The sequence below is a fragment of the Poeciliopsis prolifica genome, unplaced genomic scaffold (genome assembly GCF_027474105.1).
Source record: "Poeciliopsis prolifica strain line A6 unplaced genomic scaffold, Auburn_PproV2 SCAFFOLD058, whole genome shotgun sequence".
NCBI lineage: Eukaryota > Metazoa > Chordata > Actinopteri > Cyprinodontiformes > Poeciliidae > Poeciliopsis > Poeciliopsis prolifica.
Window position 1 is genome coordinate 1,465,243 of NW_026562433.1, and position 25,431 is coordinate 1,490,673.

At 42.1% G+C, this 25,431-nt stretch overlaps 2 protein-coding genes across 7 annotated transcripts in view; one reads left to right on the forward strand and one right to left on the reverse strand.

The window, feature by feature from the left end:
* Positions 1-45: 45 nt before the first annotated feature.
* On the reverse strand, positions 46-2,208 carry naa38 (N-alpha-acetyltransferase 38, NatC auxiliary subunit). Its single transcript, XM_055060311.1, has 3 exons — positions 2,113-2,208; positions 1,086-1,260; positions 46-621 (listed from the first exon to the last, which is right to left on the reverse strand). Exons 1-3 carry the CDS (start codon positions 2,140-2,142, stop codon positions 497-499), a joined length of 330 nt encoding a protein of 109 aa, XP_054916286.1. The 5' UTR covers positions 2,143-2,208; the 3' UTR covers positions 46-496.
* Positions 2,209-7,879: 5,671 nt separating this feature from the next.
* chd3 (chromodomain helicase DNA binding protein 3) overlaps positions 7,880-25,431 on the forward strand; it is a 53,767-nt gene continuing 36,215 nt past the window's right edge. For 2 of the 6 annotated variants that reach the window (XM_055060169.1, XM_055060170.1), the window contains exons 1-24: positions 7,888-8,341; positions 11,252-11,379; positions 11,471-11,659; positions 11,756-11,883; positions 13,411-13,649; positions 13,825-13,958; positions 14,088-14,217; positions 15,763-15,938; positions 17,121-17,390; positions 17,471-17,674; positions 18,947-19,170; positions 19,253-19,384; positions 19,584-19,683; positions 20,451-20,642; positions 20,721-20,918; positions 21,010-21,147; positions 21,878-21,999; positions 22,105-22,278; positions 22,712-22,853; positions 23,346-23,477; positions 23,640-23,757; positions 24,200-24,324; positions 24,410-24,641; positions 24,974-25,158. In XM_055060169.1, coding sequence (XP_054916144.1) covers positions 8,170-8,341; positions 11,252-11,379; positions 11,471-11,659; positions 11,756-11,883; positions 13,411-13,649; positions 13,825-13,958; positions 14,088-14,217; positions 15,763-15,938; positions 17,121-17,390; positions 17,471-17,674; positions 18,947-19,170; positions 19,253-19,384; positions 19,584-19,683; positions 20,451-20,642; positions 20,721-20,918; positions 21,010-21,147; positions 21,878-21,999; positions 22,105-22,278; positions 22,712-22,853; positions 23,346-23,477; positions 23,640-23,757; positions 24,200-24,324; positions 24,410-24,641; positions 24,974-25,158 — 3,984 coding nt within the window. In that variant the 5' untranslated portion in view covers positions 7,888-8,169. Of the gene's footprint in view, positions 8,342-11,251; positions 11,380-11,470; positions 11,660-11,755; positions 11,884-13,410; positions 13,650-13,824; positions 13,959-14,087; positions 14,218-15,762; positions 15,939-17,120; positions 17,391-17,470; positions 17,675-18,946; positions 19,171-19,252; positions 19,385-19,583; positions 19,684-20,450; positions 20,643-20,720; positions 20,919-21,009; positions 21,148-21,877; positions 22,000-22,104; positions 22,279-22,711; positions 22,854-23,345; positions 23,478-23,639; positions 23,758-24,199; positions 24,325-24,409; positions 24,642-24,973; positions 25,159-25,431 lie in introns of all 6 variants that reach the window. The other 4 variants (XM_055060172.1, XM_055060168.1, XM_055060167.1 and 1 more) reach the window with 4 other exon arrangements.

Here is a 25,431-nt window from a genome sequence, read left to right on the forward strand (position 1 = left end):
GGTACAATTTAGATCTCTGTGGCAAATAAATTTTTGCTCAACCGGTGATTTGCAGACAAACTCAATTTTAGAGCATTTTTTACTTCATACAGCAAAAGTTTGAGCATTATATTTAATCTTTTTTTTTTGCCACTTTCTGCAGAGCTTCTACATTTTTGCATTTCACAAACTGCAGCATTTAGGATCAGAAACAAAAGATCTAATAGATCAATTTACTTTAAAAACACTAACATACATACATAAACTTGAATCCGTATATTTACATGAAACATGTCAGAAACGCGTTCGCCCTGCTTGCTTCTAACGGGTTTCATTCATTCTCAGGGGAAATGGATAAATCCAGAGCGCTGGCACGGAGGTTCCGCTTCAGCCCCAAAAACAGTTAAAACTCTTCCAAGAACAGTCCGATCTTTTCTTTTCCAGACACAGGCCTCGACAGGAAACAGTCACATGAATGTCGAGCAAAGAAAAACAAAAGAAATGGGACAGCTCTTCGTCAGTGGTTGGCTCCAAACCCATCTGCGTCCTCCAGGCTGTCGGCCTCCACTTCGATGGATACCACGTGGTGACCAGGGATCATGGCCAGGCCCAGGACTCTGGGTTCACCCTGGGAGAAAGTGTCTAAAGGCAGAAAACACATATGAAACCAGGACTCGGTTCCATCAAAGCAGGAAAAACTGCAACAATTTTATATTAAAATTCAATTGTTTTGTGTGAAGTTGATCTTTAACTTTTGCAGTTTGCTTTGGGATTTTGAGATTTTTCTGTGTCAAACTTAAACTTCTAAATATGGACCCCTGTTTTACATGAATAGTAGCTCTTCGGAGTGTAAATAACTGTTGAAAGACTAAAAAAAAAATCAGCTTTTTTTTGGATGGGAGAACACAACTGAATGCTGCACAGTATAAAAGTCAAAATAACTGAAGGCTAATTATGTAAAAAAAAAAAAGAATAAATAAAATTCCAGCTACCTTATTAATATTTTATGTCATCATTTCCTATTTCTACATTTTGAAGCAAACTTGTGAATATGAGATGAGGAAATGTGAAGTTGAAACTCAAACATTAAACATTAGCGTCCCTACCTGAGGATTTGAGGAACTCCTGAGCCGAGCCCAGGATCACATTGCAGTCCCGATCCGTGCAGAGGAAGAGACCCACCAGTGTCCGTCCGTCTGTCATGCGGATCCTCATGTTCTTGTTTAGGAGCCCCTCAAGTTTCTGTCTGGCCTGGGAAGAGGAGGACACTTCAGGCTGCTCCTGGAGAAGAGGAGACAAAGGAAGAACTGATTCTGTGTGACATCATTTGAATCCATACAGATGTTCATTTCCCCCTACAGTGATTAAGACAATACAAACCATTTGTATCTCCTCACTGTGACATATCTTGTAACAACAAATCAAAAATAAACAATGCTATCCCATTATTATAAGATACTATTCGCAACGACAGCACCGCAGGATCATAAAGTAATCATTCGATGATATCTACTAGTTATGAATACGGCAAAAAATATATGACACTAATGCATAATTATGACATACTATCATGTTTTTAATTTATTACTTAATTGTGAGACACAGGGTTGTAATTATGGGACCCTTTGTCAGTGGTGCAAGGAAGTTTCCCAAAATTATTAGATAGTTAAGTGGAAAATACACAATACTAGCTCTTCTTTGAGACACTATTACATTCATAATAGTTGATCATAAGTATGGCTTATCATTTATGGTGTACAAAATGTATTTCTTCCATTACAGTGTCAGAAAAGGGCTTTAAACTAAGTTCATAATTAACACAAACAAATTATATATCTTCAGTGTTTACATTCAGCAGGAACATCTCACGATCAGAAATACTTTACATGAATTATTGTAACACTTGGTATATTTTGCTGCTGGACAATTTCAATAAATCTAAACATTAAAAAATATATATATAACTGAGAACACGTAAGCTAACCTGTTAGCCACAAGCTAACATTTAGCTTCACTTCAAGCCCTTATAAAGCTGCATTTATTTAATATAGAAGCTTTAGTCTCTCATTTTACACACCAGCATCAGAAAATAAAACTGTTGAATATTAAAGAAAATGTTCTAGCTATACATACATGTGCCGAAGGACCATTTTCCTCAATCATTGTGTCCGATTTTCCTTACGCTGTTGCTCAGGGAGCAAGTCTGGGGGCGGACAAGCGGAACCGGAAATCGTAGCAGTGTTTAGCTTTTTTTTTTTTCAGATTAAGAGTTTACAAATTCGGTTTTTATGACCGTGTGGTGAGCAATAAAACCTTCAAAAACAAACCCCCCCCCCCCCAAAAAAAAGAAACAAAAATCAAATATGTATCAATTCCACACTTTTCCAGACTCTTAAAGCAAATAGCTTTCAGGTATTTTCTTTAAGAGCAAATACCTGAAAGCAAATAGCTCATTTTAGTATAGGCTACCTGCTAAAAATGAGTTATGATGACAATCAGATTGTTATTTATTCTGTTTGTTTGCACTCGGAATATGCAAACAACTGAACTCATGGTCACACCTGGCTGTTTGACAGGAAATGAAGCTTTGTGAGGAGAGCTGTCAGCTGAAACAACAACATGGATTTACTTTAGGATTAACTCACAGGGAAGTCAAACAAAATCATCACTGTCATTCAGACAGGAAAAACAAGAGGGCTCACAGGGGGAAGTCATTTCCTGTCGTTTCTTAATCACAATTGTATACATAATTCAAAAAGTTTGATACTGAAGTTCAGTTCTTTCAATTAAAAATACATTTGGTTATATACAAACCAAATATATATATATATATATATATATATATATATATATATATATATATATATATATATATATATATATATATATATATATAAGGAGCCACAGCTAAATACCTCCAACGAATAAGGCAAGTCCTGAGAAGCCAGCTCAATGGCAAGAACAAAATCCGTGCGATAAACAGCTATGCCCTGCCAGTAATCAGATACCCTGCTGGAATAATTAGCTGGCCAAAGGAGGAGATAAAAGCCACAGATATTAAGACTAGAAAGCTACTAACCATGCATGGAGGGTTCCACCCCAAATCCAGCACCCTGAGACTGTACACGAGCCGCAAGGACGGAGGCAGAGGACTAGTGAGTGTGAGAACCACTGTCCAGGACGAAACAACTAAGATCCATAAATACATCAGGGACAAAGCCTCAACAGACAATGTGCTCAGTGAATGTCTCAGACAACAGGGAACGGAGGTTGAAGTGCCAGAGATACCATCATGGGAGGACAAGCCGTTACATGGGATGTACCACCAGCAAATAACCCAAGTGGCTGATATCAGTAAATCCTACCAATGACTGGAAAAAGCTGGACTCAAGGACAGCACAGAGGCCCTCATCCTGGCCGCCCAGGAACAGGCCCTAAACACCAGAGCAATAGAGGCCCAGATCTACCACACCAGACAAGACCCAAGGTGTAGGTTGTGCAAGGAGGCCCCTGAGACAGTCCAGCACATCACAGCAGGGTGCAAGATACTGGCAGGGAAAGCGTACATGGAGCGACATAACCAAGTGGCAGGCATAGTGTACAAAATCAGGGCTATTGATTTATTAAAGCAAATCTCTTAGATTTCTTTACAAAAACAAAACGGTATGATGAATATCCCTGTTCCAGAGATTCCTGTAGGGGGCGCACTAATGCAACTAACGCCAGTCAACAATGCTGTGGACCCATATTGAAACATATTGAGTCAGAATGGAGATGGACAAGTTTGTTTTTAAAACCCCGGACATTTTTTTCAGAGTACTAGGCTAAATCAAATCAAATCAAATCAAATTTTATTTGTATAGCACATTTCAGCAATAAGGCATTTCAAAGTGCCTTACATTATAACAAACAATCACAGGCTAAAAACAAAAAACACTGTGGATGTACAAATAATACAAATAAACAACCTTTATTAAAGTTAGACCACTAAGCCTAGAAGTCCTCACTGCAGGAAAATCCTGATTGCACAGTTTGATTCTGCACTGTTTGCACAACAAAAGCTGACAAGTAGAGGTTTCGTTTAAATATCATAGTGTTGCTAAAATGAGTTATGATGACAATCAGATTATTTATTTGGTTTCGAAAAAATATTCCTTAAGTTTAAAGCCATTTCGATCCATAAACATTGCTTTCTCGCAGAAAAATACCATTTACCAGTAACCTCAGTGACATGAAATAAACAAAAGCAAAAATCACTTTGACAAACATCACAAATATCAGTTTGTTTGGAAGTCTTTTTGTATTATTATTATTATTATTACAGTCAAAGTCTAACATTTAATCAGATCAAATATTTTCTGTATAAGGTCAATCAAGAGTAACACAAAATAAATTCTGAATATTTTATGACTCTCTGAAGTAAAAAATTTACATACACTACAAATACTGTCTACCAATGATGATGTAATGGCGATGCAAGCTTCTAATGGAATAATTCAACCTATTTGAGTTCAGTGGAGGAACATTTTGTGAATTCAAATCAGCCTTTGATACAAAAAAAAAAAAAAATCAACAGACATTAGGAAGAGAATTATGGTCCCAAACGAATCTGGTTTGTCTGGATCTCTGAAGGATGGGAATTTCCAGCCATCGGCTCGTGCGTCATAAATATATAAACATGTTTTAAAGTGAAATGCATCAACCCCAGAATAAAAGGACAATATCTTGTAAAAATACAAAGTGAAAGTATTAGTATCCACAAGGAAACGAGTCATGTAACTGCATGAGCTAAAGGGTCACTCAGAGAAAGAAGCCATTATTCCAAAAGCAACATTTAAAAAAAAAATACAGTTTGCAAATGGACTCAGGGACAAATACCATAACATATGGAGAGTTGTCAATTTGTCTAATGACACTGAACATGAAACGTGTCGACTGTGAAGGTGTGACGGCGTCACCGTATGGGGTGTTTGGCTGATGTCTGTATTGCTGGTGTGCGAAGCAGACGGCATGACGGGTAACAAACATCGCATGGAAACATGGCAGCAACATTTCGAGATGCTAACCTGGAAGTTAAAGCCAGGGCACAAACAAATGGAAAGCCAAACAATTACAAAGTAGCTTAAGAACACTGTTTTGAAGCCCATAATTCATAAAGGCCTGATTTCAGTCATTTCGGCAATTTGTGTGCAGAGCTGAAAAGGTGAGCGGCGAGCGAGGCGGCCCACAAACCTGACCCACTTACAGCGGTTCTGACAGCAGGAATGGGCCTCAGTTCTAACACCTGAAATTATTAAACCAAGACCTATGATTCAATATTGTCAAAAAGTAAGGGAAGATATGGTAAGTAAGAAAAAATGATCTAAACAAATGTAATATTTTCAGTTAAAGTTAACGCTGGCACAGTGATAACTTTATCAGTGATAAGGCACAAATCTGTACCACAGAGTGAGGCACAGATTTAATCTCTTCTAAATCTCTTAAAAGACTTGATGAGAGAAAAAAAAACCCCGAACAAACTGGCTATAATTTGGAAGAAGTCCTATTACGTAAACCTTTGCTGAGAGTGGGACTTGCCTCACCGAAACGAATTCAGGCAATAATGGGCTCCTCTCTGGGCTCCTGCTCTGACTTGCTCTGCCTGGCTCTTACTTAAGCTGTTGCAGCTCGCGGGCCCGCCCGGGTTCAGACAGCCAGCTCTGAGCGCGGCACAGGAGCCGGTGTCTTCCTCTGTGTCACACTGCATAAAATCTGGGTTAGCTGGAGCACAGCACCCAGGGGAGGCTACTTTCTCTCTCTTATCCCTGACACGTCTGCCTGCCAAACGGACACGGGAGGCTTTGGGGGAAGAGGAGGAGGGAGGCTACTGGGTAATCTCGGCACAGCAGTCCAAATTCTGTCTGGGAGGCAGGTGGGGTAGGAGGTGGAGGGGGGAGCTTCCTGGCTGGCTTCACCCCCCCTTTTCATCTTGCAGTCACACACAGGGACACACGCACAATTATGACTGCAGATAATGTGGGTGAGGGCGTACAAGCTGCACAGTAAGCGAGGTCGTCTCGCCAGACTCTCAGCCTGTCACCCGCTGACACCTCGGTGGCCAGGGCCTCGGTGTGTGGGGCAGCGGGGAGGGGTGAGGGTGGGCTCCAGACACACGATCTTCCTCGTCGCGCACACACTGCTCTACCAGCGTCTCTCTCGCCATGCACCGTCTCTCGCCGCCTTGGCAGATGTTGGGTTTGGATCGGGGCACTGACAAATTCCTCCTCTCTCACTCGCAGCGGCTCAGGCACCTGTTGCGGCAGACGAGGCTGGAAGTGATCAGCAGGTTGTCCTCTGGGTGTCGGCGCCTCGGCCGCCGACCTGGGAAGAGGAGCGAAGGACGCAAAAAAGGTCACAGACGGGGTCACCGCCTCAGTGTTGTTTTACTCGTTTAGATGAGCTGGCCTCTTCTATTGTGAAGTGTAAATAGCGTGACCCTGAGGTGAACTTTGAAGCCTCCCACTACTGTGATTTTTGTTGTGGAACACTGCAATGAGGTCTAGTCCAAACATTCACCTGGAATACATGATTAATTCAAATTCAGGAAAGATCTCCTGTAGCCACCTGTATCACAGCAAATTTGACGAAGCCCCTGACTGAAGACACAGTTATTGTTTCTCAAGGTTTTTTTTCTACTTTTTTGCTTTCAAAACATCAGAAAAAGCCACCCCGTTTTTCATTCTCGCCTATGCATATTTAGCAGGACTTTGTCATTTACAAGTGGTATACCAACCCCAATTAAATGTACGCCACACTTTTCAAATATTTCTTCGCAAGCGGTTATTTTTTGTTGTAAGGAATGTTTCATTTAATTCCCTTCTTTGTTTTGGTCTCGTAAAATCGCAGCGAAACCCAACGCGCTTCATGTGAGAGGTTAAAGAAACGTTTCACACCCAAATATGCTTTTTGTTTTCATTCTGACTGCACTTGAGTTCACAAAGGCGGTCAAAAATAATCATTTAGTCAAAAAAAAACAAAAAGTGCCCTGAGCAGCAGCAGCAGCAGCAGCAGCAGCCACTGAGGGGGGCTGTCTGGGGAGGGATTCCCATGGCCTTACTGCCATCCGGCTGACACATCCCGCTGCTAATGAGCGCTCAGATTTACAGCTCAGAAACCGTCTCTGCTCCTCTTTCAGACCTCTGCACGGCTTGCACGCTCACGTTCCAGCGCTCTGCCGCGCTCGCTGCGGCCGCGCGTCGGAGTGGAAGCGTAGTTTTGCATTTCACCAAAACACTTCAGTCCCCACCACAAGTAGTTAATTTTTAAGCAATACAATCTGATGTAAGGCTGGGCATGGCTGCGGCAGATTTTTTTCCCCAACCCCCCCCAACACAGCCCCCCCACCCCACTCTTCCTCTCCCGCCCCCCTTTCTCTCTCTCTCTGAATCCCTCCCCAGCACTCACTCACAGACTCGTGAGCGCGCACACGCACAAACACACCGCTGCTCCAAAATATATTTTATTATATCCAGCGGTGATAAGGGGGATGTGGTGGTGGTGATGGTGGGGGGCTCAGGAGAATATACTTGATATATTTGTGTCGGGCTCTGCATTGCAGACGGTGTGTGTGATCTTGGCAGTGACACTGACAGATCCGGATTCGTGACTGATCCGGACTTGGGAGGGAGAAAAAGAGAGGGAGAAAAACTGGGGGGGCTGACGGGGGGAGCAGACCCGAGAAGAAACAAACAAGTAACAATGTAACTTACATGCACTCACACACCCCTTTTTTTCCTTGTAACAATGTGTACGTTTTTAACGAGGGAGGGGGGCGCGCACAGGGAGAGAGACTGAGAGAGAGAAAGAGAGAGGGCGAGAGAGAGAGAGAAAAAGGGAGGGGGTGCGTTCTGAAATAATATAGTCAGCCATTTTTTATGTAAGGGGATTTTTTTTTTCTTATTGGGGGGTTGTTAAAAAATAAATATAAGAGGGCGGCCATCTTTGTTGCTCAGCCTTAGTGTAAAATATTCCAAAACGCCCCCCTACTTTTCTCCCGTGCCGATTTGAATATTAAATAAATAACACTGCATCCGCTGCAAGAATTACAGCTACGTGGTTTTGTGTTGTATTTAATTTTTTAAAAATATTTTTTTATTTTTTTAAAACACTGAACACAAGGACGGAGCCGCCAATGACAGCAGGAATATAATAATGTCCTCTCCTCTCCGCTCCTGCGAGGAAGACGAGGGCATGGTGGTTAATTCCGAGGGAGGAGATTTTGATGAAGAAGACGACGAGGACGACGGAGAGCTGGACGAGAACGCAAGCGACATAAACTCGCCGGCGGCGCCTCGGGAAACTGCAACGCCACCAGTCGCGCCAGGTACGGTAGGCTAGCTGCTAAAAACGAGAAAAGAAGAAGAAGACGAAGCAGAAGAAGAAGAAGAAGAAAAAAGGGAGGAAAAAAAGGACAGGCAGGACAGGTCGCGGTCGGGAACGCGCGAAAAACATCACACGAAATAATAAAACTCACTTTAATGGCTGGAGATAGTTTTTATTATTATTGTTGTTGTTTTATTTACAGAAGTAGCCTTGTTATCTGAGCTATCTCTATCCATGTCCTGGACTGTACAGTAGAGTAGCTCGGGTGCGCGCGCGCACACACACACACACACACACACACACACACAAAAAAAACGCAACATGAAATAGTTTGCAGAATCTAAATGTGAATTGGGGTGCCATGTTTGCAGCTAAATATAAAGTAGAAGGGACGACAAACACCTCCCCCCCGGTCCGCTCCCTCCACTTCCTCCTTCTCACCTCTTCACCTCCCTGCAAAGTTTAGCCAAACTCGCCACAGCGAGCCCGCAGAGCCATCCTCCAGAAAGTTGCAGTTAAATCCCCTCCCCCCACCACCACCACCACCACTTCTTTGCTGTGACTGCAGCTCCCTGAAATGAAAGGGGGACACATGCAAATGAAGACGCCGGGCTGCCGCAGGGCAATAAGGTCGCCCCGAAGGTGTAGAAAAGCTGCTTCAAAAGCAAAACAAACATGGACTCCCCCGCCTGAGGCTACATGTATTTGATACCCGAGGAGCTGGTTTCGCAGTGCAGTCAAACGAGGCAGAAACTGCCCCACAGTATTGGTGTCGTATCGACACAGGTCGGAACGAGGCTTCCTTGTAAATGCCTGTCCGGTTCTGTTTAACACAACTTATCGGCGACTTTATTAGACGTTAGATTGAACGACAGAGTGGCTTTAGCTCCTGTGATTGACTAGCTATACGTGGTTATTCTGGAAGTTTCTCCTGGCTGTGAACTTGCACTTTCGCCGAACGTGAACTAACGGTCGGCCGGCCGGCCAGCCTGTAACGGTAAAGGGAACAAAGATGCATATTTGCTTTAAATAATTAATTAAGGTGAGCTAACTGTTAAACTTCGTATGAAAATGAGTATATGTTCTGTACTAACACGTTGAAAAACGTCTTTTGTTAAAAAAAAAAAAAAAAAGAACAAATGTTGCCGTTTTGGCAAGCTAGGATGGTTCTGATTTCATGAATGAACATAACGGAGCAGTCCTCCATTGCTTTGTCTCTATCGCCGCTGAACCGTGCCAGACGGATAAATGAGTGTTTGTGTCGAGGACTTTACCCCGCTGACGACCTCTCTCAGCGGCCACAGCGGTGGTCTCGGTCCCCTCTGCCCCACCACCGCTACCCCCACATCTCCATTGGGAATGGCAGGAGTCTTTCCAGTTCATTACACTGGTGGGCCTCTTTGAATCACCGAGCCCTGCGTGCGTGCAGCGGCCGCCCCCCGGCGTTTAGTAGGCGGACCGCACTGCTGCACGGCTAGGCGGGAATCACGGAGGCTCCGGAGTGAGGAGGAGGGGGTGGAGGGAGGCTGTTGTTGCCGCTGCGCACTAACAAAGGCGGGCACACAATAAAATCTGACAGACCTAGCTTATCAAGCAGCCAGTATTTTGGCTGCGCTTTAACGCTTTGCTTGTTTCTTTTTTAAGTAGAGGCAGCTATCTCCCCCTGCCTACCTGTGGCTCTCCTCGCTGCAGAAACCCAGGTCAGATTGCAGGTTAAATGGTAACAATGTGAGTGGGAGAACAGTCAGACACAGTCACATCATTTATTCATTGAAAGGGAAACATATTTATTTAGTGCCACCCTGTCTTCACAGTTCTCAAATGATGAGAATTTCCTCCGTTTAAAAGTTTTATGGTTTCCCAGATTTTGTCAGATTTTCTTTTTACCAATCAAATCAATCAATCACATTTTATTTGTATAGCACATTTCAGCAGCAAGGCATTTCAAAGTGCTTTACATCATAAACACAAAAACACAAAGTCATGCAACATAGAATTAACAATAAATTTTCACATCTATAATATTTAAAAGAAATATAAGTCAAACAAACACCAAACAGTGTCTTGCAAAAGTGACTTTAATTTACACTTTGTCATGTTACAACCATGAACTTTACAAGCTTAAATATTTTTAATAGGATTTCATATGGCAGACCAGCATAAAGTATTGCATTGACCTTTTGCTGCAATTCCACCTGCAAATCCTCAGGGTTATCTCCACCAGCTTTTGCACATATCGACTGAATCTTTTGTCGTTCTTCTTTCCAAAATAGCCCAAGCTCAGTCAGAAAATGTTTGTGAACCGCAGTCAGTCTTGGCACAGATGCCTCTTTTGGATTCGACTGAGTTATTCTATCACGTGACTATAATTTGATTTGAATCATTATAATTATTGCACTCCTGAAAACTGAACCTCCACCCAGTCTCATTTTTTGCTGCCTCCCAAAAAATAGCTGTTAAATAAAGGTCAGATGTGCCTGCTTAATGATTAGTTGACTTCTCCAGAAAGTTGAAAATTCACTCAAGAGTTGTATGCTTTTTCTACCACTTTACAATTTCATGTTCTTTTAACTATGTCAATAAAATATATTTAATTGAGTGGTTATGACCTGACAATATCTTCACAAGGCTCTGTCGGTAATTATTGCTAAGTAAACCAATAATCCCTGACTTGTAGTGTCTCGTACCAGTTGTCAGATCTCCTTGGAGCTCCCCAATTGAACTAATTCACCAATTGTCACCGTTCAGATAAGGCCAAAGGTCACTGAGACCTCTGCAGCTTTGTCATTCAGTCTTTTGTCGGGGGCAATTATAATCGGCAGGGATTAGTTGGTTTACTGGGAAGTGTTTTGACAAGATTATTTAGCTCAGTTTGTTAGCCATTGTTCATTCTGTGCTCTCTTGAACCCAGACGAAGACCCAGAGATATCGGACCGAGAGGTCCCATGCAAGAAAAAAGGCCGGCCCAAGAAGAAGAAGGACATAAAGAAGAAAGAGAAAGAGGGGAAACCTGCCAAAACAAAGAAACGCAAGAAGATTGTAAGTTTAGCGGGTTACGTCTGTGGGTTTTGTCACTGTTCACTATTCTAACTTAAAAAAAATAAAAATAAAAATCCCACCTTCCCCTCAGGACAGCGATGTAGAGCGAATCTCAGACAGAGAAAGAGACTATGGTGAACACTCAGACAGCATCGCCAGCGATTATGGCTCTGGCGAGAAAAAGAAAAAGAAGAAACACAAAGAAAGGAAGGAGAAGAAAACCAAGAAAAAGAAAAAAGATGATGGGGACCGAGACAGTAGCCAGGAGGAAACAACGAAAGTAAAGATCCCCGATTGGCTTCTCTTGCATAGTAGCAGTAAACCATCTTGGGAAAAAAAAAGTAATTTTTTTGTTCGGTTGGTGGTTTCTTCTCAGCAGCCAATAGAGCAGAAGACGTCTGCCCAGCTGGCAAAGGAGTGGGGCCTGGAGGATGTTGATCATACCTTCACAGAAGACGACTACAGGGAGCTCACAAATTACAAAGCCTTCAGCCAGTTTATGAGGTATGGATTCTTGTCTGCTTGCCGAGGATTAACATTGAGCTTGTGGTTACTAGTGTGGGCGACATCAAGACCGGTTACTGTGCTTTGAGGAAGTTATACTCGGTATGCTTTCTCAGTCATGTTGGTTGAACAATTAAAATGCTTAAACCTCAACACCTCCAACTGTTAGTCCTAAAAAGCCCTAAACACTCTTGAAAACACGATTGCATTGCTTTCATTGCAAATTCTTGCCTGAATCAGTATCTACATATTTAACAGTTTAGTAATGATGAGTTGTAAATATTTCCTTCAATATTATATTGAATCTTCAGCTCTATTTTAAGCAAAGAAAGACTCAAAAAGCTGATTGGTTCCATTCTTTGAAGGCTAATGCCTTAGTGTCGCCTTCATTTTTAAGACAATGTCAAAAAACTGTATCTCCCTTGTGGTGAATAATGAATTCAGTTACTTGACAGAGTCGAAACTTCCTGCTAAAAAATAAAACTGTAGCAAAACTTTCTGTATTTTTATTGGTGGAAATGTTAGCAAAACATTGTTAGTGATAGAAGAAGGGGACAGAAAATAAATATAAGATAAATGAATATAAACCATGATTTGTGATCGCAATTTAGCCTTTGTAGTGCAGCACAGCCAGCAACAGCAGGAAGTTATAAGCCATTTGCTATTCAACCTGCCATTTGTTAAAAACATGGCTGAATTATGCTATCGTTGGGTCTTATATTTGCGTGTTGGAGTGGGTACATTTTTGGTTTAGCTCACCTGTTTCTAATGCTTTTCAAGCTAACCTTATGCGTGCCATGAAGAAAACAAGTGCATGTGACATTTTATGTTATATATTAGCTTAATTTAACCACTGGATCTACATCTCTCTCTGAAAAAATACATCTTCCAGTGCACCTGTTAATGGGTCACTTTTAGGAACATTGATAACAAAAACGAGAACAAACTCAAAATGGCTGCATTAAACAAGAGTTTGGCTTTAAACACTCCAAATTATGTAAAGACATCGAAAAACCAAACCAAAAACATGCTGTTTACTCACTGCGTCTTGTTTAACTACATCAACTAGTGACTCTGTGTCCCTCGACCTGATAACTTGCTCTCTGTTTAACCAGTTTGGAATGAAATTATAAAAAATTACAGCTTTGCCTCAACAAGCAGTGACAAAAAAGTGTTTAATCTTATTACAAAGCTTTACTGCTCATATGGTGAATTTCTGGTATTTGCTCCTGTCTTCCTGTTAAACTGTATCAGGCCAGCTTGTTGAGTTTGTGGGGCAGCATTAACAACACTGTGTGAAAAACACCCTGAACCTCAGGGTGTGAGTGTCGCTCATACTTGTGTTGACTCTGACAACGTAAATAAGCTGCAGCACCATGTTTACGTTGGGGACTCTTGTAGTCTTTGAGATTTGGTAGTCTTGATTTGACTGAGCCAAAGCCGAGTTTGCCATCACAGCGTAAAACCGCAGAGTCTGCGGATATGGTTTGAGTTCCTGATGACCGTGTGTCTCTCGACTCCTCCCAGGCCGATGATAGCCAAGAAGAACCCGAAGATCCCCATGTCGAAGATGATGACCATCCTGGGGGCCAAGTGGAGGGAGTTCAGCTCCAACAACCCCTTCAAAGGCAACGCCGCTGCTGTCGCAGCCGCCGCCGCTGCCGCCGCCATCGCTGTCGCCGAGCAGGTCTCTGCAGCGACCGCCTCGCCCGAGCCGCCGCCTCAGCCGCCGCCCATCAGAAAGGCCAAGACGAAAGAGGGCAAAGGTCAGTGGCAGCTTTAGATCTTCTGTAGTGTCTGTGTAGTGTTTTTTTTTTTTTGTTGCATAAATATAAAGGATTCATCCAATTTCTGTTACCACTTTGTTGTTGACACTGTCCGCATAGTGGTTGATCAATACATTTCCAGTTCACTTTGGATTTGATCTAATTATCTGCGCAGGTCCAGGATATAAAAAGCGCAGTAAAAGTCCTAGAGTGCCTGACAAGAAGAAAGCCCTATCTAAAGCTAAAAAGATGGCTCCTATCCGTATTAAACTATTACCAATAGCTGGGAAGAGGAAGAAGAGCTGCTCTGTGAGTCCGATGTTTACATTCTGCTTAACCGATGGAGATAATTTGCCTTCCTTTTGTATTTCTGGAGCGCTCGCACCCTCTCGACCTCCCTTCACCCCTGTTGCCTGATCATTTTTTTTCCTCTGACAGAGCGACGACATGGATGAGGAAGAATCTGAGCAGGAGGACTCCAGCGTTCACAGCTCCTCCGTTCGCTCCGACAGCTCTGGCCGAGTGAAAAAGAACAAGCGGGGACGGCCTGCCAAGAAGAAGAAGAAAGGTAAGAGTGAGCCTACTCGTTAAATGAATCCCACATACATTTTTTTTTCTAATAACAATTTATCACTTTTACAGTTTATACCGAATTTAGAGTTTGGAGTTTCTGCATCCAAAATATTTGCCATTGTAATTCTTATTCCAGAGTGTAGAGTATTAAATGCGAGCATCTAAAATTAAGGCCTTCAAATGTCTTCAATTTATTGATAAAAGGTAAGTTGGCCTTAAATACGTTAATCACAAGTCTTAAATTTTATCGTGGCAGGACTATTTAATCTCATATTCTATGTAGCTTTTTTATTCTTCTGAGACTTTTCTGTCATGTTGACTCGTTTCTTCATTACGTTGGTTGAAGTTACTGGTAACTAGCTGCTAATATGCCCTTGCTAGGGAAGCAAGGGCATATTGCTGATATATTAGCAGCTATATCAGCAAGAACTATTGGCTCTGATTCCTGTATTGGAAATAGAGAGGGAAAAAAAAACTAGCTAAAAAATGTTACGAAACTGTCTTTTTTGCGTCTGTTCTGGTTAAATGCAAATTTATCATCAGTTGCCTGGATGACAATTGTTTTTTGCCAACCTGTACGATGTTCCATTCATTCTATGCAAAGAAGCTTGGTAAACAGGTGGCAGTGGAAAGCTTCTGCACTTTGCCAACAAGAAAGAGAAATTCAAGTCTTTGGAAATTAAATTTTCTGTTTCGGAAACTAAAAAAGCGGCAGCCCAACTGTCTTTTTGAGGCGATGTTGGTTTAAAACTGCAATGAGGAAGATAAAAGCAGCATTTCTGTTAAGCAGCAGACTGCAGGCTGGCTACATGAGAAGCCAGACTGACTGCCCAAACTCCTGTTACTCTATACAAATCACAATACTTTCTTGTTTTTTAAATAATGTAGCCATTTGGGTGCTTGTTGAAGGTAGTAGTAACTGTGGTCATGCATCCTCAGCTTTATTCGTCTTTCCATTTTATCTTAGCCATTTGCCCAAGTTCTAAATTAGTTCTAGCTGAAAATACAGGCTCATATTCACTGACCTGGTTAGACCTTCAATGGGTACTTTATTCTGTCATCTGCTAACATTTTTCTACGCTCTTTTTTTCTGTTTTCCTGGCGATTTGTGAACTGTGCCCTCAGTGGCGTATTTTTTTCTAAATGTTTCCATTAAATGAAGTTCTTTTTTCTGTCTTTTGGTTCACATCTAATCTTTATCAAACCCTTGTTTATGTTAGCACTGATTGAGAAGATGTCACACTTATGACCTTGAGATTTAAAGTCAATTCTCAGGAAGTGCTTTATTATGCCTCCTGTTTCTTTTGTACATTTATCTTAAAAAGACCACTGGGAAAGAATTAGTTTTTGGCACATTTTACAAATAAGGTCCATCTTTAGTTATACATGTATAACTAAAGACACAATTACTATGTGGATTTTTTTAGATGATAATATTACTGCTTTTGTTTTAAAGATACCTCACGTCTTTCGTAACATTTCTTTTGTTATCAATGTGTATATTTGTTCATTTTGATATGGTTTGTGGTTCTGTTTCCAGTTCCAGGTGAGGAAGAAGGCGACGGCTATGAGACGGATCACCAGGACTACTGTGAGGTGTGTCAGCAGGGCGGAGAGATCATCCTGTGCGACACCTGTCCTCGAGCGTACCACCTCGTGTGCCTCGAGCCTGAGCTGGACAAGGCCCCCGAGGGCAAGTGGAGCTGCCCGCATTGTGTGAGTGCAGATTGCAGAGAGGATCGTCCGCTCTTATTCTCTTAATCTTTATCCGCTGCTAAGCAACATCACTTCTTAATGAATCCTTGTTTCTAGTGCTCAGTTTCTACTAGATGCCAAATCAAAATTTTCCGCAAAGGGCTGTGAACGGCAACAGGTAGTTTTCTCTTGGACGCACTTCTGACTGTTTGAAAAAATATATGTACTTTATTTTTTGCGGAAATATGGACAAAACAATGACTAAATATCTCTTACAACTTAGATGAAGGCAAAAGTTAACTTAATCTCATGTTACAAGTTCACAAAGTGGTTGAAATAAAATCATTTTGCCAAAAGCTCCTGTCTTCACTCGGGACATTTGACAAACAAAAGACATCCTCCCATTTTGGTTCTAAACTAACTTGTGGAAATTCTGACTCAATTGAAAGAAATTACAATTGCCAAAAAGATCAACTTAAATAGCCACGACAAAGCCAGTTCATTTAAATAACACTACCTAGGAAAGCAGCAATAAACTGCCGCTTAAAAAAAAGTAAGAAAATATTTTTCAGACGATTCAGAGACTCTGTTATTGTTGCTTAAACTAAAGAGCTGCGCATCTTAAATGAAGTTACGCTCAGATCTTTGGTGAAGATGTACAAAAAGATTTTAAAAAGTAATATTTTGTAACAACTCATGATGTTATAGAGTAATAACCTCTACTGTTATAGAGTAGAAGAGTAGCCATATTTCATAATGTCATTACTCAAGCAAAAGTAAACTGTACAGTGTGGTTAGACTAAACTAACATGTGCACTTGCTGCATCGTTTGGTTGTACTCTGAGACATGAACAGGGAAGTGGGTCGCAGGAAGCAGGCGCTACATGACTGTGTCAGACCTTTTTTTCATACGCTTAGCCTCCTGATGGTTTGACATGAAGCGTTGATCTATTTTTCATGAACTCCTCACAGATTCTCCTGAGTCCAACTCTCTGACACCTCATGTCCCACTCACATTCAGACTAAAGAGAACAATGCATCTCAGCTGCAGCCCAGGTTCCTTTTGCCCTAGAGGCTGAACCCTTTGAGCCTATTGCTTTCACTTTCCTACTATCTCTACTGGCAGGTTCAAGTAGCGAGATATAAATGACCCCAACTACCCTTTCTGTCGTTAGTTTTTTTTTTTTTTTGTTCTTCCTGCAGGAAAAAGAGGGAATCCAATGGGAGGCGAAAGACGAAGACTTTGAGGACTTCGAGGAGGACAGCGAGGACAGAGTGATATCCGAGGTCAGCATCGGGGTTCCCACCGGCGCAGAGGAGGAGGAGGACGACCACATGGAATTCTGTCGGGTGTGCAAGGACGGCGGCGAACTGTTGTGCTGCGACACGTGCACGTCCTCCTACCACATTCACTGTCTGAACCCTCCGCTGCCCGAGATCCCCAACGGAGAGTGGCTCTGTCCGCGATGCACGGTCAGTTCACATTGCACGAATGGCTTTTATCTCGAGGAAGAATGTTTGAGATTCGATTTGGACATGTGTCCTTGCTGCAGTGCCCGCCAATCAAAGGAAGGGTCCAGAAGATCCTCCACTGGAGGTGGGGCGAGCCTCCTCCTCCCATTCCTGTCCCGCTGCCCCCCGACGCTCCTCCCGACGCCCCTCCACCGCCGCCCATGAAGGGCAGAGCCGAGAGGGAGTTTTTTGTCAAGCTAACCAGCCAGTCGTACTGGCACTGCACCTGGATCACCGAGCTGCAGGTGGGAACAGTCATAACATTTTGTGTTTTTAGTACAGGGATTCCCAGACATTTCCATCCCATGCCCCCCCCCAAACACCACTAGCTTTTAGGGGAACCCCTTTGCATACCTACAGACAACACTACAAAATATGTAAAGAAACATCAGCTTCAAAATCATGTCAAAATCAGGCTTTCATTGTCTGTTGAATAATTACATTCGATTAACATAAAAATTGCCTCATACTTTCTGATTTTATCTGGCCGTGAATTTTCAGCATTCTTTGCCATGCGAATTGATAAATTCAATAAATTATTTTTTACTTATGTTATATAATAATGATCAAAAAACAGTTACCATTTTCTGATACAAAAATTCAGATTAAAAATGTATGTTTTTTAAAAATTTTTTTAATTGATATAGATTTTTAAAAAAAATTCTCATTTTCCCTCCAGCTTTTGGAGACTCCTTAGTGCCTCCTGGTGGTGTAGCCTAAAACAGCTTTTAAGTCTACAAAATACACAATAAGGCACAAAATAATACCCAAACCCAAAGATGAAAAGGCTGATCTCTGGTGATCATAGTAAACATACATTCGAGGTTAATACTCCTCGACTCTGTATGAGGAGTGCCAGCAAGTTTCACAATTTGCCACATCATTTCAATTCGATGTAGATTTGAACTTTGACTGGGACATTTTAACATCTGCATATGCTTTAAACAACTCTTCTGGTTTAAATTGCAGAAGAGTACGATTGAAACAGTTAATTAATTATCCATCCATCCATTATCTGTTCATCCTCATCCCTTGTGGGGTTGGGGGTTGCTGGTGCCTATCTCCAGCTGCGTTCCGGTCGAGAGGCGGGGTCCACCCTGGACAGGTCGCCAGTCTGTCGCAGGGCAACACAGAAACAAACAAGACAAACAACCATGCACACACACACTCACACCTAGGGAGAATTTGGAAAGACCAATTAACCTGACTGGTCAGGGAGGAAGCCGGAGAGAATCCACGCATGCACAGGGAGAACATGCTAACTCCGTGCAGAAAGACCCCGGCCGGGAAACGAACCCAGGACCTTCTTGCTGCAAGGCAACAGTGCTACCAACTGCGCCACTGTGCAGCCCATTAATTAATTAATCATGATTTAAATAATCGCTGCATAATGTACTAATCAATTAATTATTTACTGGAATATATCATCTCTAAAGCATGCTTGTTACAGAAAGAACAACAAACTCTGAGCGGCGATTAAATCTGGCGTCTTTTTATTACTCACGTTCATCTTTCAGCTGGAGATCTTCCACTCGGTGATGTACAGAAACTACCAGAGGAAGACCGACATGGACGAGCCCCCCAGCCTGGACTACGGATCGGGCGCAGAGGACGAGAACGGAGTGGGCAAGAGCGAGAAGAGGCGGGCCAAAGATCCCCACTACGCCCTACTGGAAGACAAATACTACAAATACGGCATCAAGCCCGAGTGGATGATGATTCACCGCATCATAAACCACAGGTAGGGTTGATTGCACCTCTGAGAGGGTGTGAGACGGGTGTGTGAGACACTGCTCACTGTCCTCCACATGTCCCTCTGCCAGCATGGATAAAAAGGGGATGTACCACTACCTGGTGAAGTGGAAAGATCTGACCTATGACCAGTGCACCTGGGAGAGAGATGACATGGATATACCCGACTTTGAACTCCACAAGGCCAACTACTGGAGACACAGGTTGGTCTGCACAGTCATGCTGAACACACACTGGTTTAGAAGCAAGAATATGCACCAAAGTTGATTTGAAAAGATAAAGGCTTCTTATATTAAGGGATTAATAGTCATTGTTAACTTTGCCCTATGTCACAAACTGTTCTTGATAGAATTAAGACAGCATTAACAGAGTCTCAATGATGTCTTTGTTGTCATTCAACAGGGACAACATCTTGAAGGAAGACCCCGATAAACCCAGGAAAATGACGAGCAAGGAGGGAGACGATGAAGAGGAGGAGTCTTTTCCCTCCCCACTCACAGATGTAGGTTAACAACGGCTGCGGTTCCCTTTAAAAAAAATGTGTCTGTTTCCTGAACTCTTTACATTTTTTCTGCCAAATTTATAGAAGAAAACATTTTCAGAACTGTATTTTGTTATAATTTCTGTCCCACTTTATGTGGACCGACTATTCTGACAAGATTCAGTTCACAGAATTTTGTCATAGTCTACAAGCGTATAGAAACATATGGAAATGGGAATCCTCCAGATGTGGAGTACTATGTTATCAAAATATAGTGTTTCAGACTATATTTTTTAATCACAATTTCTAATTTAGTTTCTTCAATCTTTCTTACTTGTCTGCCTTTCTCTCTTTTTTCCCTTTGCATATTTCATATTTAAAGCCTGTTTGCTATAGAAATATTCTTCATAAATTTATTGTAGTAATTAAAATGAAGATAAATCACTGAGAACTCTGGAAAGCTAAGTCTGAGGAAAGGACGGAAAATACTTATATTCCTTCGTTCCACGTTTAAACCTAAACTCTACTGAACCATCTGTCATAGTGAACCTTTGCGTTCTTGCTTGTTGGAAAATGTGAAAAGAATTTTGGAGAGAACCTGAATTTTTTTCCACATCACTGAACACAGCTGTTATAACTTAACTGTATGAAACCAAGCTTGTTGCAAACTGATTTTTTTTTGTTTTCATGACTAATTGAAGCTTTATGATTTTTGACCGTCGTAATAGCGTAGCGTAGTAGAATGGAGTTACATGGCCTCACTGTTTTCTGGGCTGTCGTTGCTCCAGCCGACCATCAAATACGAGGAACAGCCCGACTTCGTCACGGCGACAGGCGGCAACCTGCACCTCTACCAGCTGGAGGGCCTCAACTGGCTGCGCTTCTCCTGGGCTCAGGGCACCGACACCATCCTGGCAGATGAAATGGGTCTGGGCAAAACCATCCAGACAATCGTCTTTCTCTATTCACTGTTCAAGGAGGTACTGCTGGGATCGTTTCTGCTTGGTCACATTACGGATTCTGTAAGGGGCACCAACACCATCCTGCTTTTCTTTCAGGGCCACACTAAGGGTCCTTTCCTGGTCAGCGCGCCCCTCTCCACTATCATAAACTGGGAGAGGGAGTTCGAGATGTGGGCGCCCGATTTTTACGTGGTGACGTACACGGGAGACAAAGACAGCCGAGCCATCATCAGAGAGAACGAGTTCACGTTCGACGACTCCATCAAAGCCGGAAAGAAGGCCTTCAAACTCAGGGTGAGACGGTGCTAATGATTGCTAACAACTTTTTTTTTTTGTCTAGAAAAGCATCCGTTTATTCTTTTATCTCTTGTTTCCCTTGCCGCAGCGCGAGGCTCCCATTAAATTTCACGTCCTTCTGACCTCCTATGAGTTGGTGACCATCGATCAGACGGCGCTCAAGTCCATCGACTGGGCGTGTCTGGTGGTGGACGAGGCTCACCGCCTCAAAAACAACCAGTCCAAGGTGCCACTGCTTCGTCTGTCACTGTTAATGCTCGGGCTGAAAGGATTAATCGAATTAACAGTGATTAATCGATTATTGAAATAATGGTCAACCAATTTAGTAATAGATTAATCATTAACTAGACTCAAACGAAAGCCAGTTGCTAAACGGCAGCATAGTCATAGCAGTCATTATTTCAAAACTGTACAAAAATTAGATAAATTTGGCTGTAAATGTGTTCCACCTGGAACTCCTCATTTGGTATGCTGTTAGCTGCACCTGGCTCAAATTCTGTAAAAAACTAAATCTCCTATTAAGTGCCTTTTGCTGTCCAATTATTAAATTGGTTGATGCGAAGTTAATCAAACAATCTACAAATGATCAAGCGTGAACTAAACGAATGCTGTGCTATTGCATTTTGGACAAAATATATATTTTTGTATTTAAAAAAGAAACTGAATTCTTTGTTCATTTGCATTTTTAATGTATTTCTAATCTTGCCTAGAGAAGGCTTAAGTGGTTAAATGAAAAATCTGCTGAATGTGCCCACTGTTTTATCTGATTTATCTGAACAATCAATTCCTAAAGTAATTGTTGGATGTCTGTTACAACCAGAACGTGTGATAGAAATGATCTTTCCTAAAGAAACCTGCTGAAAGACTTCTTTTGTTGATGACAATAAGAGTCGGATTTGTCTTTTTCTGCAGTAACATGATCGGTAGAGCTCAGTTCTTTCTTTGTGTATTTGTAGTTCTTCAGGCGTTTAAATGACTACAAAATTGACTACAAGCTGCTGCTGACTGGAACTCCTCTGCAGAACAACCTTGAAGAGTTATTTCACCTGCTCAACTTCCTCACCCCGAATCGCTTCAAGTATGACTCTTTTTGTTCAGCAAATGTTTTCCCTTAATGACCGTCGTTAAAGCTGGATAAGCATTCACATCGAGAATTTCATTTTGAGTCTCCTCTTCTGCGCAGCAACCTGGAGGGCTTCCTGGAGGAGTTTGCCGACATCTCCAAAGAGGACCAGATCAAGAAGCTCCACGACCTGCTGGGGCCTCACATGCTGCGGAGGCTCAAGGCCGACGTGTTTAAGAACATGCCGGCTAAGACCGAGCTGATTGTCAGAGTGGAGCTGAGCCCCATGCAGAAGTAAGCATCACACAAATAAGCAGCTTAACAATTAAATGCAACGGGTGTAGCAGTACGTGTGTGTACCATCAGTTACAGGTGACCATGAATTATTAAGAAGGCGCACACGTGTTTTTATTGAGTTACTGTGTAAGACACACCAAACTAATGAACAAACAGCTAGAAATGATGAAGCGCAGTTGGTTGGAGAGCCACATGTTTGGTTTTTATTTGCTGTGGCATACAAATGATCTTGTAGCTGTGCTCTTACGGCAAGACATTTGTATTTTTTATTCTGTGTCCTTACTACAAAGTGTAATTTTTGCCTTCTAGTTACTGACTTGCCTGTACGTGCTTTGCTTTTTTTTTTTTTCGCGTTGAACAAAGTTTGTTTTGCTTTGCATGATTATTTCTTCCTAATTTCATGGCTTTGTTGTTTTGCTTTGAAAAACAGGAAGTACTACAAGTTGATTTTGACCAAGAACTTCGAGGCTCTGAACTCGAAAGGCGGAGGAAACCAGGTGTCTCTGCTCAACATCATGATGGACCTGAAGAAGTGCTGCAACCACCCGTACCTCTTCCCTGTCGCCTCCATGGTGAGAGCAAAAACATATTTACATGAACATAAGAAAAACATTAATACAAAATTGAAACTCTTTCTAAAAACCTAAAAACTATTTGAATTTTGTTCTTCAAATAACCAACGTTGTTGAGCAAATAACTTGATGTACCTGAACTTGCTGTATGGGGACATCTTGTGGTAAGATGTGGTAGTGCAAGTCACAATACAACAAGATAGAATGTTGACATTTTCGAAAACACATTTATAACCAATGACAAATCTTGATGTCATTCTTTTATTTGATATTCGCAGTGATTTCATAGTCATTTCTTTCTGTATGAGGCTGTGAAATTTTTATTCATGGTGTCTTGTTTCCCTTGTGGCTGACTCACTCACACAAAAAGATCACTGTAAAGACACATCTTGGTATCCTGTTGCTGTTTGAACGTCCCTGCCCTAAATTCAGCTGGCAAACTCAAATGAGCCCCCCAGTGTTAACTCTTTTGTTTTATACATGTTCTTGCAGGAAGCCCAGAAAACACCCAGCGGGGCGTACGAAGGCTCGGCCCTCACCAAGGCCTCTGGGAAGCTGACGCTGCTGCAGAAGATGCTGAGGAAGCTGAAAGATCAGGGGCATCGAGTGCTGGTCTTCTCACAGGTAGAAAACACACACATACCCTGCTTAAACACGGAGAAACACATCCACGTGCACGTTTTCTGAGCGCTTCATGAACAAACTGAAGTTTCAACAGCAGATTGAAATTTCAGCTGTGTGGAGGGATGGTTGATCAAAGATTTCCTCTATCTTTTTTTTTTGTAGATGACTAAAATGCTGGATTTATTAGAAGATTTTCTGGACTATGAGGGTTATAAGTACGAGAGGATTGATGGAGGCATCACAGGTGCACTGAGACAAGAGGCCATCGACAGATTCAACGGTAACACAGGACAGTCATTATTATCATTTTTAGGGCTGTAGTGATGCGTCAAAAGACACGTTATTAGGTTCAGATGTTTTGAAAAATAACAAAGAGATCCCCTTTTTGCGCTTAAATAAAGTCACAATTTGTGCTTATTAAAGGTGTCCAGTAAGTTTCTTAATTCTGTCCACGTTTTGCTTCAGCTTCCTGCATTTTTCAAGCATGTTGAAAAAACATTGAAATTAAAAGATTTTACACCTTGGTGTTTTAATAAACATCCAGACAGTCAGTTGTACAGTCTTGTGTTTATTAGTGTTTAGATTTTAACTTCATACTGTCTTTCTACATTCCACGCCACATTTTATTTCTGTTGATATAATCCCAGTTATGCTGGTATTTAAAGTGCGTTGACTCCACATTTATTTGAGGTTTTTTTTTTTTCTGCCTCTCACACTTGCAGCTCCCGGAGCGTGTCAGTTTTGCTTCTTGCTCTCCACCAGAGCCGGAGGTCTGGGCATAAACCTGGCTACGGCTGACACGGTCATCATCTTTGACTCTGACTGGAACCCTCACAATGACATCCAGGTGCAGTTCAGCTCCTCCATAATACTGGTTTTTGGTATCGCCTTTATTCACGCCTTAACAGATACGGCGCTGTTTTCCCATGCAGGCGTTCAGCAGAGCTCATCGCATCGGGCAAGCCAACAAGGTGATGATCTACCGCTTTGTGACGCGAGCCAGCGTGGAGGAGCGCATCACCCAGGTAGCCAAAAGGAAGATGATGCTCACCCACCTGGTGGTGCGGCCAGGTCTGGGATCCAAGGCTGGCTCCATGACGAAACAGGAGCTGGATGACATCCTCAAGTTTGGGACGGAGGAGCTGTTCAAGGATGAAGGAGAAGGTGAGGAAGTGACACGTGTTGAGATGGAATTATAGTGAAGCTGATCAAAACTATATAAACTGAACCGATTAATCGTGATTAATCAATTGAAATAGCTGTCAACTAATACTTCGATTAATCGCTAACTAAAGTATATAATTAACAATTGTATGTTTTAATGTATTTCTAGTATGCAGAATAAGTTTAAACAGTTAAAATATGCAGAACGTGACAATTTTTGTTTTCTGGTTAACCACCATAAAGATCGATAGAATAACCGATTACTAAAATAATAATTAGCTGCAGCCCTAATGTCAGCAGATCCCGAGCGTTTATGTCTTTGTCTCTGCCAGGTATGAAGAACAACTCTGGGGACAAAGTTGAGGATGAGGGCAGCGTCATTCACTATGACAGCACCGCCATCGAGAGGCTGCTGGATCGCAGCCAAGACGCCACAGACGACTCGGACGTCCAGAACATGAACGAGTACCTGAGCTCCTTTAAGGTTGCCCAGTACATGGTCCGAGAGGAGGACAAGGTGAGATGGAAGCAGGAGCGACACAGATTCACAAAGTGCCACTTTGTGAATCTGACATGTACTGAATGGATTGCTTCCTGGCAGGACTAAAGAGAATTTTGGGGCATGCAATGCTGTACTGTTTGTATCTCGGATGTTAGAGTTAAAACAAATTCTTTCCGTATGCACACACTTGTCACAAACAGCGAAAGTTCTGGTTTAGAGTTTCTTATACAATTTGCATTTCTTACACACACTCAGAAAGATGGAGAGACCAAGAGCTCTCCAGAATCG